Here is a 12,723-nt window from a genome sequence, read left to right on the forward strand (position 1 = left end):
CAATATAACAAAGGGAAGGACACACACACACACACACACACACTTTATTTCTCTTTTTTACTTTTTTCTGAATGCAAAACACAGGATAGAAGATAATAAAAGCCGAAGTTTTGGTATACGTTATTTGTGCATGATTTTGATAGTATGGCAATGCTATGTAGAGGAGTTCAGAAATAGGCTGTATTACTGTATGAAGTATATTTTGAATATTTAATTTAGTAAATTTAATTAATTAAATATAGTAAATTACCCGAAATAAACTGTGTTTTCATCTTACAACAAACTGCCAGGCGACGATAGAAAGGAAAAGATGTCAAACAAATGAATGAGATTTATAAATAATTGAATACTCTTTCAAATTTAAGTATAAAAATATAAGGATGCCATTTGAAATTTCAAAGAGGGGTGAGGGGGTGAAATGTGAAATGCAGTTAACACTGGTTTTGAACTTATCAATATCTAAATTTACGTGTTTTTTTGTTTACATTAAATTTAATTGAAATAAATAATTACTTACATTGGGGAAGTTTTTAAATGAAAGCCCCATACATTACTTTATTTGTACTTCCAATAACCGAATACATATTGTACTGCTGTCATCTTATATATGTGACTTATTACAGTCAGTGGGGATGTCCGCTATATGGTTGGTGAATCCACTTCCCTCAAAATTAGCTGTTTCAGTTTGTAATAAAGGCACGCAGTGACTCAGCTAAGAATAAGTGCAAGTTATTACGTTGTATTATGTTTCGCAATGGTTATATAATCAGTGCGGGAACATGTACACATTTTTAAAAAATAATACAGAAAAAGAAATCTTCTGGCAGAACAAGGAAAAACTTTAGACGTAAATTTCCTGATCGCCTAGTTCCGTGCAGAAAGCAATACTAAGTTTAGTGAATAACTATTAATTTGAGAAAAATTCGTTTCGGCACTGGAAATCGAACCCGGGACTTCTCAGCTCTGCTCCCTGAATGCTCTTTCCATCTGAGCTATACCAGAACATGATCCATGGTGCTGGCCGAACTATTCTCCTTCATGATTAATAAATTTAGTTAAACAGGTTCTGTGAATAACGTAATGTGAATTATGTATCACACAAGCTGGGAAAAAGACCACCTCTGTGGTGTAGGGGTCAGCATGCTGGTCTCTTATGCAGAGGGCCCGGGTTCGATTCCTGGTCAGGTTGAATTTCCTGGTTGAGGTTTTTCAGGGTTTTTCCTCAACCGTAAGGCAAATGCCAGGAAATTCGGGCCACAACATCCCTGAATATCACCGGCCTCATTCATCACCGAAATCATATTCATAACAAATCAGTCATACATATACAGTCGCCATCTAGTTCACAATAATAAAATCAGTCTCAACAATAGTACACAGGCCTTTGGATTTCAACCAAAGATTAACTCGCGATATGACCAGAGATGTTAAAGCAAATATAAATAACAGCGAGGGGGGGAAAAAAAAAGTTGGGAAACACTTGAGCAGCTGCCGGTACTGTGTGGAGAGTGAATTTAATATAACATAGTACGTAAATTTTAATGCAGTGAGTAGCAGTAGTTCTAGTTGGAGGGGGGGGGGACAACTGCCATTGGTTGGCTGACAGAAACCCGGGGAATGTTCACTGGGACTCACTGTCAGTATAAAGACAAGCTGTAACCAACCTATCCAGTCATTCTCAGTGGGATAGTGCTCGACCCATGGGACTGCTTGCTCTCTGTGTAGGGGGCTTGAATCTGTGGCGTCTTCTTAATTGCACCTACTGTTTGCTATTGTTAAAGTTTGCATCTGAACGCAGAGAATTACACGTAAAAAATTAGTAATTGCACATTTACTAACAATTATATCATTAATTGAAGCTATTTTCTAAGGATAAGCCACTGCATGGAAAAGGGAGCAAACTGAAAGACTTGCTCTCAAATCATGCAGTTTTCTGGCTGGCTCTTAAGTTTTCTTTCTTAATAAAAAAGTGTACTTAATAAGTTCGATGCATCTCATATTTTATCATCCATTTCATAGATTTGTCAGTGAATATATTATGTGAACTAATTGCTTGTCGTATTATTAAGTGCTGTACAGTTATTTGGGGATTCTTCCCGGCTACAGAAGACATATCACATGCTATCATTATGGTTGTTGTTTGAAAAATGTGTACTCATTCCTGCCAACACATATTTGCCACCTTTCCAGACTGCCCTTCAGTTAAGACTCTGCTCTGAGAGTTAATGTATGTTGGACAACATTGTCTCTTGCCTCACATTGGTCCCTTATACTTCTTACAGTCAATAAAAATAAATTTTAATTACATTTATGCATTATATTTAATTACATTTAGTGCCAACATACTGCTAATGACTTCGGGTCTTTCTTAATTATAATCTCCACTGAAGCCAGGAATCAACGATCAGTCATACAGAATAGCTGTACGTAACGATCCCAACAGTAGGTTTTTTTCTCTTCTTGCCTTCCTTCCACCTGAAGACGAAGGGACAACCACCCTTCAAAACGTTGTCTTAATTTTTGATTGTGACAACCAGCAATGGAAAAAGTCCGAACCCCTCACCTAAACATTACATTTATGAAGTCAAATGGTTGAGTGTGTGATGGGTAGAACAGAAGTTTCGTTTCAGATTCCTCTGTCTTCTCCATTAGATCTGTGCAGTGTGGGGTCTTGCGTTATCATATTGAAAAAATATTTCTTCCTTCTTTGGATATTTTGTCAGGCAGTATGTTGATTCTCTTTCAGTGAAGATATTCAAAAAGTAATTTACCAACTGACTGATTAACTTGATGATAGGTCGGCAGCTTGAAAAGCTCATTTCTCAGTATGAGTTGTACTTGCAGATAATTGTCCATATTATTATTATTATTATTATTATTATTATCTGCATCACAGTATACTTAATGTAATGGGAAAGTGCAGAATGCAGACTGTGATACTGTCTTCCTCCGACGAGTTTAGCGCTGGGACCTGAGGTATTCTTGCCATCAGTGTGGAGGGTTGCAGGTAGATTCTTTTGTTGCTACAGCCAAGCCGAGCCGAGCGGAGTGGGAAGTATTAATCGTCCAAAAATATGCAGTCTTCAGTCTTCTCCCTGATGTTAGCTATGTTAATATTATATAAATTACTCGTATTAAATATTTCACTGTTACAAGTCATTTTTATTAAGGAAACATGCTGTGGAAAAGTTCTTGGTTTTATTCTATTGGAATTTTAGAATATGTGTGATTGGTATCGTGAAAAACAGATTCCTATAATGTCATGCGAAAATCATTTGTTGGTGATATCTTAAAATACAAATCAAGTAGTTTTACTTCTCAAGTGACTTCAGCAGTACAGTATATTTAAATTGATTACTTTATAAATTTAATTCAGTTCTACTAGTCACTAAATTTTATAGTATGATTCTTCTTTTCATTTATATTATTATAGTTTTATTATGATTTTTCTTTTTATTTATTTTATTGTATTTGTATTTCTGATGGTGTGATGCCCTTAACTTCACCAGAATAAATAATAAATAAATAAATAAATAAACTTTTCTACAATACTTTCATTCTCTGAATGCGTAAGTACGAATGGTTGTATCTCTATCTCTCCAAAAATACATTAGAAAACTAATAGGCATACTGCTCTCGTAAATTGGGCGAATGTTTTCAGTATGATTGTACTTCCTTCCAGACTGCCGCTGTCACTGTTCCCTCCCACTCCAGTACCGCGCTAGGCTAGTCGGAATCGCATTTCTCTCAGCACTAAATTCCTCAGAGGCTGACAGTATGTGTGCATCATGTGTGGAGAACTAAATGCGTGTAACAGTAAAGCTGCGTGAAACCATTTCTCTGCATTGGATCTTGTCGCCCTCAACAAAGTGCTTTTATTTTCACTGTGACCTTGAAATTATCATACAAATAAATAATGCAGCCTATCTTATGTCAGTCATTTGAAGCTTCAGTTTGGGAACTGTTGTGCGTGGCATGTGGTTGATAAGGCTCTGTCCTGACCTGGACAAGGTGACGAAGACTCTCGCATGTATGACTGCATAGTCAGTGGGTGCTTATTCATGGGAGTATATATAGGGTGCTCTGCTGACAATAGGCCTGGGAATGGGGCCGATTGTCAGCAGAGCGCCCTTATTGCATGCGTGCGTTGAGCCGAGTGGCGTGCTGACTGCAGATATTCCAGGTGCCCACGGCTGCCGAGCGCAAGAAGCTGTACTTCAATGTGATAAACAACGGCTTCAACACGACCTTGACTGTGGAGGGGGGTGGTGTGAATGCCACCGTGCTGCAGCCCAATATCGCTGCTACTAACGGGTTTGTTCACATCATAGACCGTGTTCTGGGCGTGCCGTACACGAACGTGAAGGAGAAGCTGGAGTCGGACCCCATGCTCAAGTAAGTGAACCAGTGTGAGTTCAATGTCTTGTTCATTAGAATGGTACAGTGTGAACAGGTCTTGAAGATTATGTTGCTTATGAATATTACAGGGCATATCAAAAGTCCGGTAACACTTTCAATATTTTATTACACAAAAACTACTAATGATAGCACTTTCAAACTCTCAAAGTTCGTTTTACACCTTACAGAGATTCAATGTGTGAACCACGAGTGACTCGGCAGATGTCCAAACGATAATCAAACTCTTCCCATACCCTTTTCAACATATCCTCTGTGACCATGGCGGCAGCTTCTCGAATTCTGGTTTTTAGTTCCTCTAAATCACGTGGAAAAGGCGGTACAAACACACTGTCCTTTAGGTACCCCCATAGAAAAAAGTCACATGCAGTCATATCGGGTGACCTTGGTGGCCATGTCATGAAACATCTGTTCCAAGCACATCCTATCCAATGATCAGACATCTCCATATTCAGGTAAGCACGAACTGCATTGTGGAAATGTGCCAGAGCCCCATCTTGCTGAAAGATGAAATCGTCATCGAGATCTTGTCTAAGTTGAGGCACCAACCATTGCTCCAACATGTCCAGACATGAATGTCCAGTCACAGTAGCCTCAATGAAGAAGAAAGGTCCGTACAGTTTTCGTTGTGACAACGCACAGAAAACATTCATCTTTGGTGAATCACGCTCATGTTCAATGATTCTGTGGGGTTTCTGTGTACCCCAAACACGACAGTTGTGCTTGTTAATTTTCCCACTCGTATGGAATGTCGCTTCGTCGCTGAAAATTAAGCGGCTGAATAAGTCATCATCGTCTGCTACGATTTTTCTTGCCAGCTACAACAACAGGCAGCAAAGGTGAATGTTAGATAGGACGTGCTGGAGTAAGAGACAGATGTTTCATGACATGGCCACCAAGGTCACCCGATATGACTGCATGTGACTTTTTTGTATGGGGGTACCTAAAGAACCGTGTGTTTGTACCGCCTTTGCCACGTGATTTAGAGGAACTAAAAACCAGAATTCGAGAAGCTGCCGCCATGGTCACAGAGGATATGTTGAAAAGGGTATGGGAAGAGTTTGATTATCGTTTGGACATCTGCCGAGTCACTCGTGGTTCACACATTGAATCTCTGTAAGGTGTAAAACGAACTTTGAGAGTTTGAAAGTGCTATCATTAGTAGTTTTTGTGTAATAAAATATTGAAAGTGTTACCGGACTTTTGATATGCCCTGTATATTTAGTTTGTACTGTAACCTCAGAATAAAGCCCTCTCTAATACTGTCGAAACATCGCAATCTTCTTTTGACCTGTGTATTATGCGTCTAAAATATTGCTGCTAACCATTTCGTCTATTGCATGATGCTGTGACTTTAAACATATAAGTCTGTTTTTAACGCAGCTATGGGGTCTAGTGGTTCTTAGGAAAATATTTGGGGCTAAGAGGGATGAAGTTACAGGAGAATGGAGAAAGTTACACAACGCAGAGCTGCACGCATTGTATTCTTCACCTGACATAATTAGGAACATTAAATCCAGACGTTTGAGATGGGCAGGGCATGTAGCATGTATGGGGGAATCCAGAAATGCATATAGAGTGTTAGTTGGGAGGCCAGAGGGAAAAAGACCTTTGGGGAGGCTGAGACGTAGATGGGAAGATAATATTAAAATGGATTTGAGGGAGGTGGGATATGATGATAGAGACTGGATTAATCTTGCTCAGGATAGGGACGAATGGCAGGCTTATGTGAGGGCGGCAATGAACCTGCGGGTTCCTTAAAAGCCAGTAAGTATGGGATCTAGTTTCTTGCAAGATGGTTAGGTTTTCAGAGACTTATATATATACAGCGTGGAAGTGAAATAACCTTGGAGATTGAAAGGGGTGATAGGGTACACTGAAATGAATAGAAAACCTATATTACGTTTTGTGATTAAATGCACGGTTAATTAGAAAATTAAATTTAAAGTTTCAGCAGTCTGACAACATCGTCGCTAAAACACTCTACTCGTGATACAGATGTAAGAGGTCAACGAACTCGTTGTGTCTCGCTAGATGAGCTGTTCTCCGATGTTGTGCTGCAACCAACTTGCATGTGCAGTGGCTTGAAACTAGAGGTTTTTAAAATTAAATTTACACGAAAACCGTCCACACTACTGAAATATGCTTTACCTACTTACTTACTGGCTTTTAAGGAACCCGGAGGTTCATTGCCACCCTCACATAAGCCCGCCATTGGTCCCTATCCTGAGCAAGATTAATCCATTCTCTATCATCATATCCCACCTCCCTCAAATCCATTTTAATATTATCTTCCCATCTACGTCTCGGCCTCCCCAAAGGTCTTTTTCCCTCCGGCCTCCCAACTAACACTCTATATGCATTTCTGGATTCGTCCATACGTGCTACATGCCCTGCCCATCTCAAACGTCTGGATTTAATGTTCCTAATTATGTCAGGTGAAGAATACAATGCGTACAGTTCTGTGTTGTGTAACTTTCTCCATTCTCCTGTAACTTCATCCCTTTTAGCCCCAAATATTTTCCTAAGCACCTTATTCTCAAACACCCTTAATCTCTGTTCCTCTTTCAAAGTGAGAGTCAAGTTTCACAACCATACAGAACAACCGGTAATATAACTGTTTTATAAATTCTAACTTTCAGATTTTTTGACAGCAGACTGGATGATAAGAGCTTCCCAACTGAATAATAACATGCCTTTCCCATATTTATTCTGTGTTTAATTTCCTCCTGAGTATCATTTATATTTGTTACTGTTGCTCCCAGATATTATTGAAATATGCCAGAGAGGTAAATTATTCTTTATTAGATTTTCTACCAATATGGACAAAAATCACGATCCTGCTCGCAATAATTACTGAATAACAGGTAAAACATTTTATTTTTCTGAAAAAAACTATTAACTTTCCACCAATATGATATTATAATTTTTGTTACATACAACATGAGCTATTCACTCTGAAAATCTGCAAGGCTACTTCACTTCCACCCTGTATATGCAGGTACTATTTGACTAGTAAAGATGTATGAGAGGTGAACATAACTAATTATTAATTCTCCAATGCCCATGTGTTCTGCAAATAGAGGAACAAACGATAGAGTATGTTACACCACTTTCTACGTAAAATGAAAAATAAGCAATTTCTGTGGCTGCCAGAAGCTGATTGAGCCATAAAAAAAGACACGAATTCAGATTTATTTGTCCTTTTATTGATGTATTTCTTTATGTATTTTCTGCAGAGTACGAATTAATCTTCTAGACAGTTTGTCCTCTATCAACATGCTTTAAGCACTGGAATTTCAGAATTAAACATAAATAGAATACCATTCTAAACTCAGTTGCTTAATCAAAGAAATAATTTTGAGATACATATTTTTGAAATTATGAAAAGTAAATCAAAGAGAAAACTTACAACTAAGAAAGTGCATTGCTCTAAGTAAATAATTTGCTTGCATGAGATGTTGTCTTTGAAATTTCCTGTCTACTGGATTGACAATAATGAACACACTGATCTATAACAGCCTTTAATTAACAAAATTATACAGTATTGCCTACACTCATGTTAAGAAAACACCTTATAAATGCCCACTGCTTTCTTGAGATATACCTATACTGTATAATAAATAAGTGGATTGTTACGTCCCTTCGTTGTCTGTAAGTGAGAGGTTTCACTGTATTATGATACTCTTGAAAACTGTTCCTTTATTCTGTTTTCTTAATGTTTTCTGCAGGTGAGCTGAAAATTGAATAAATCTTTAGGTTATTTATTATTTACTATAAAAATAGTACTCTCAATAAAACAAGGCAGCTACTAAATTAGAATCTACCAAATTTTTTAACTTGATACATTCTAGGATCAGGCTATCATTATATTGGTAATACATTATATGTACAGTACACTGCGTAATGTTTTGCCCAATATGAGCTGATCAAACAGCACTGTTATTTTGGTGCCATGTTCATCCAGTAAAACAGTATTGAGTGCCCCCCTCTGTTTACATGCTTGAAGTAATAGACAGTGGAAAGTCAACACCAGGGATAGATAAAAACTACGTCAGAATGCAATTATGGCACATGCCACATGGAGAAATAGTCAAGTTAGTAGATGTCATCGTGATTACAATAGTATATCCGACTTGAAATATTCACAGACCAGGCAATAAGCAATATTAAATATACCGTAATTTATAAGTTAGGACACGAGTGGAGGAAAATCATTTTCCCTGGCAGGAAAAATATTGTTGTCATCAGCCAGGAAAAAAAAAAATTACAAGCTGGGGAATTCCCCCCCTTCTCCCCCTTTAATCTGCACTCTGATTTTTCGTCATCAATAAGTACCCAGATGCAGGTCATTGAATCTGTTTGATCTGCTCTGTCAGAAGGTTTATATTGTTATTCCTCAAAATCCATATCTAGCTATCCTTGTCCAGCCGTTTATCTGGTTTTGTCCTGTCCTATCCTGCCCTGGCAATTGAGTCTTGTCTGTCTTTTAATATTTACTGCAACCTAGAAGGAGAATAGTTTACTCTGTTGTCTGTGCCAGGAGCATAATTTTATATTTCTTTTACAATGAAAGTAAAACAAAAATGGATTAAAGGTGTAGGTTACCGAAATAAATGCAGGTGTTGGGATTATTTAAAGCCTCTGAATATCCTGATCTTTTCCTGCTGTTTATGAATGCAGAACAAGTCCTTCAGTCAGACACTGATTGTGGTTCAAACGTTTAATTTCAGCAACACGTTTCACCTTGGTCAGCAGGACAACTTCAATGAAGAGCTCGGAGACAAGACCAAGAGGTTCACATACTTCGTGCCCAGGGACTACGCCTGGAAGAAGGCTGAGATACACTTCCCCTCAGCGCACAAGAAACTCTTTATGAAGGAATACAGTTACCATGTACGTTGCCTACCTCAGACTTCAAGTGAGATGGGTGGTGGGATTGATCAGGAAAAGACTCGTTAGAGGGAGTGTATCAAGCACCACAGATGTCACATAATTGGTTAGATACATGCCCTGTTGGTGTTTTGTCACATGTGAAATGATACCTGAAAAGAAAAAGATAAAAGTCTCTCTGTCTAATACAACACAACTGAATTGTTGCAACATACGTATTTTCAGTAACGAACTAATTATTTTCACCACCACCACCTCTGTACGTGTATGTGTCTGATGGGTACACCATATTTTGCTAAAGGTAGACTGTTTCAGTATCCTACTGCAAATAGTTATGTCACATTCTTTGTTGGCCTCTTGTAAAGGCTAGTGGCTAGGGTGTTAGGCTCTTTCCTGATAATATTCGCTCTATGGAAATGGAAGTCTAGGTAATATTATACAACTGTTTAATAGTACATTATGCAACGAGCCTATAATGATAGTAATTAAGACGCAAGTATGTTTATGAAACGAGCGCAAGCGAGTTTCATAAATTTCATACGAGCATCTTAATTACCATTATAGGCAAGTTTCATACGACTTTTTATGCTCGACCATATTTCTAACTTGAAATTATTCAGAAGTTTCATTTTATTTGTATCTGACTCAAGATCGGAAGTGACCTTGTGTATAGCTCGTGTGAGATATGCGCAGACGCTAAAGTATTGATTTTTTCCGAGGAACAATAATGTCATTGACCTTGATGCAGAGAATAACATGAACTAATTTTGGTATAACCTGGAAATTGATTTAGAATTGAAAAACGAGATGACAAATTGAATTTATTTGAATATTATTTACAATTAACGCTAATTATTATAGTAACAGAACATAACCTTCTGCGACAGTATTGGATTTCCAGCCTCCGTGACGTTTCCCTTGTTATCTTTCGATTGCATATCTGAGAATAATCGAAAAACTGAACTTTAATGACATGCATTAAAGTACTGCTACTAGGTGTATAATTACTACATTTCGGCATGGTCGAGCATAAAATAATTTAAAGAAGAGGGCCCTGTTAAGTAAGTAACTGTCACATGATTTTCCCCGTTCTGATGACCCTGTGAAATAACCACTTGACAGACACTGGTTTTAATTCAATGTTTGAGTTAAACTTACCGGTATCGTAAACTTAGATTAAAATTAAATAGAATGGTTTAGATGCACTAAAAATCCCGCTTATAGAGAGTTTTTTTACAAGTTTAGAGCAAATTATTTTAATCCCGCAATATCCTATGTTGTCTGCCGAATTCGTCACTGAACGGTTTATCAACTTTGTTCTCTTCTTGGACTACTACAACCTAGGCAATTGCCTAGGGCGAAAATTTCCAGGGGGCGGCATTTTCTCTCTCTCTCTTTTTTTTTTTTTTTTTTTTTTTTTTTGCAGTGAAATTTGTTTTTAAAACACTGAGTAGTTTAATATCAAAGACGGACATCTGTCGTCTCCATAGTTTTGATCTAGAGGCACTTTTTTGTTTCACAGTGTTCTTTGTAATATTTTAACACAATTTATTTTTATAGATGTAGTGTTAGAGTTTGCATATAGTTCACCATAACTGAAAAGAGCATGAAAAATGTATAAGAATCCACATTATCTAAATTTCGATCTGAGGTCAGATGTCCGCCTTTGATATTAAGCTACTCTGGTAAGTCTTTTCTGAAGTTTTTTCTTCGACACGTTGTGGAAGTCTGAATTTGTTTTGTTATCACATTGTTGTGGTCGTAGCGAGAGTAAAAGGAAAGTGTGCAGCTGCATAATAATTATACTGTAATGCCCGTATGGTAATCACGTTATTATACTATGAAACTGCTTAAATTTAACTGCTTGTATAAACAAGAATGCATTGTTGAAAATCAAATTGATGTGTGTCCATTATTTATCACTATGAATAGTAACCACAACTCACAGTTACATTTCCAATATATATCGTCAACAATACTAGGCGTATTTAATCACTTTCCAGCATGTGCACTATATAATTCGATATGAAAAGTTTATTCCACAAAGACTTGGAGTTTATTTTTCAATTTACTTTATACTTCCTATCGAAGTAACAAATACTCGTAATAATAATTACACCACCAAACAAAACCAATGCTTCAAAATAAACCACAGCCTGCCTTTCGCAAGTCAATTTTGTTTCAACAATGAATAAGTCTGAATATGTTTTTTTGCATCAAGCCCAGGGACGTCGCTAGGGGGGTGCGAAAGAGTGCGCAAGCACCCCATAAAAAATCGGAGCACCCCTTTCTGCACCCCAAAGGGCAGTTTATTAACAAAATACTAGGCATAAATTATTTTAAAGAACAAAAACAAACAATTTCTTGGGTGTGAAAAAACTACGTCATCTCGCACCCCATTTTTAAATCTCGCACCCCATCTGCACCCCCCTTGCTCTGATTCTGGCGACATCAGTGATCGAGCCTGATGTGCTTCATCAGACAGACTTGATGACATCATCAGTGCTTTCTCTGTGAAGAAAATGCAAAGGAAATCTTTATAATTCAGAAATAAGAAGCATGTATTTTGATTCCAGTGTCCCACGCCGTGGCGTCGCAGTCTAAGGCATCCCGCCTAGGACTCGCGTTATGGAATGCGCGCTGGTTCGATTCCTCATGGGGGAAGAAATTTTCTCATGAAATTTCGGCCAGTGTATGGGACCGGTGCCCACCCAGCATCGTGATGCACTTGGGGAGCTACGATAGGTAGCGAAATCCGGTTGCGAATACCAGCTATAACGGCTGGGGGGATCATTGTGCTAACCACACGATACCTCCATTCTGGTTGGATGATCGTCCACCTCTGCTTCGGCATGTGGGCGTGAGGCCAGCAGCCGGCTGGTCGGTCTAGGCCCTTCACGGGCTGTAGCACCACGGATTATTATTATTATTATTTTGATTCCAGTAGTTTATTATTGCCTGAATTGTAAAATTTCATTTAAACTAATTTAAACTAAACATGACCTGTAAACTGTTTGTGGGAGTTGGGGGCGACAGATTGTAGCACTGCCTAGGGACGGCACTATACCTAAATCCGGCCCTGGTACAACTGTCAAGTCATGTGACACCTAGAGCTAGAATATTGCAATACTATTTGAATTTACAATAAAGTCGGAGTTTGATGTATAGGTTGTGGCCTTTTATTTATTTATGTCCTCTGAGAATGTTATTTTAACAGGAGCATGTGCCTGTGGTTTACAGGTACGCCAGATACTTGAGAGACATCTGGTGGTAGCTGAGCGTGCATTCACGATGGCTGACCTCAAACAGCTCGCGAATGACACAATTGTGCTGCCAACTGTACGGGACCACCTTAAGCTGAGGATCAAGGAATCTGAGAAGAGTGAGTAGCAGCCTTGTAATGTTGGGGAGGGA

The 12,723-nt window shown here is 38.2% G+C and overlaps 1 protein-coding gene across 4 annotated transcripts in view; it reads left to right on the forward strand.

Moving 5' to 3' along the window:
- The window catches only part of Fas1 (fasciclin 1), a 312,505-nt gene that overhangs the window by 274,303 nt on the left and 25,479 nt on the right, over window positions 1-12,723 (forward strand). For 3 of the 4 annotated variants that reach the window (XM_069819530.1, XM_069819532.1, XM_069819533.1), the window contains 3 exons: window positions 4,175-4,395; window positions 9,150-9,312; window positions 12,550-12,691. In XM_069819530.1, the coding sequence (XP_069675631.1) occupies window positions 4,175-4,395; window positions 9,150-9,312; window positions 12,550-12,691 (526 nt within the window). The remainder of the gene's footprint in view (window positions 1-4,174; window positions 4,396-9,149; window positions 9,313-12,549; window positions 12,692-12,723) is intronic. The other variant, XM_069819531.1, reaches the window with a different exon arrangement.

Source organism: Periplaneta americana, chromosome 2, assembly GCF_040183065.1.
Source record: "Periplaneta americana isolate PAMFEO1 chromosome 2, P.americana_PAMFEO1_priV1, whole genome shotgun sequence".
In the NCBI taxonomy this organism is placed as follows: Eukaryota; Metazoa; Arthropoda; class Insecta; order Blattodea; family Blattidae; genus Periplaneta; species Periplaneta americana.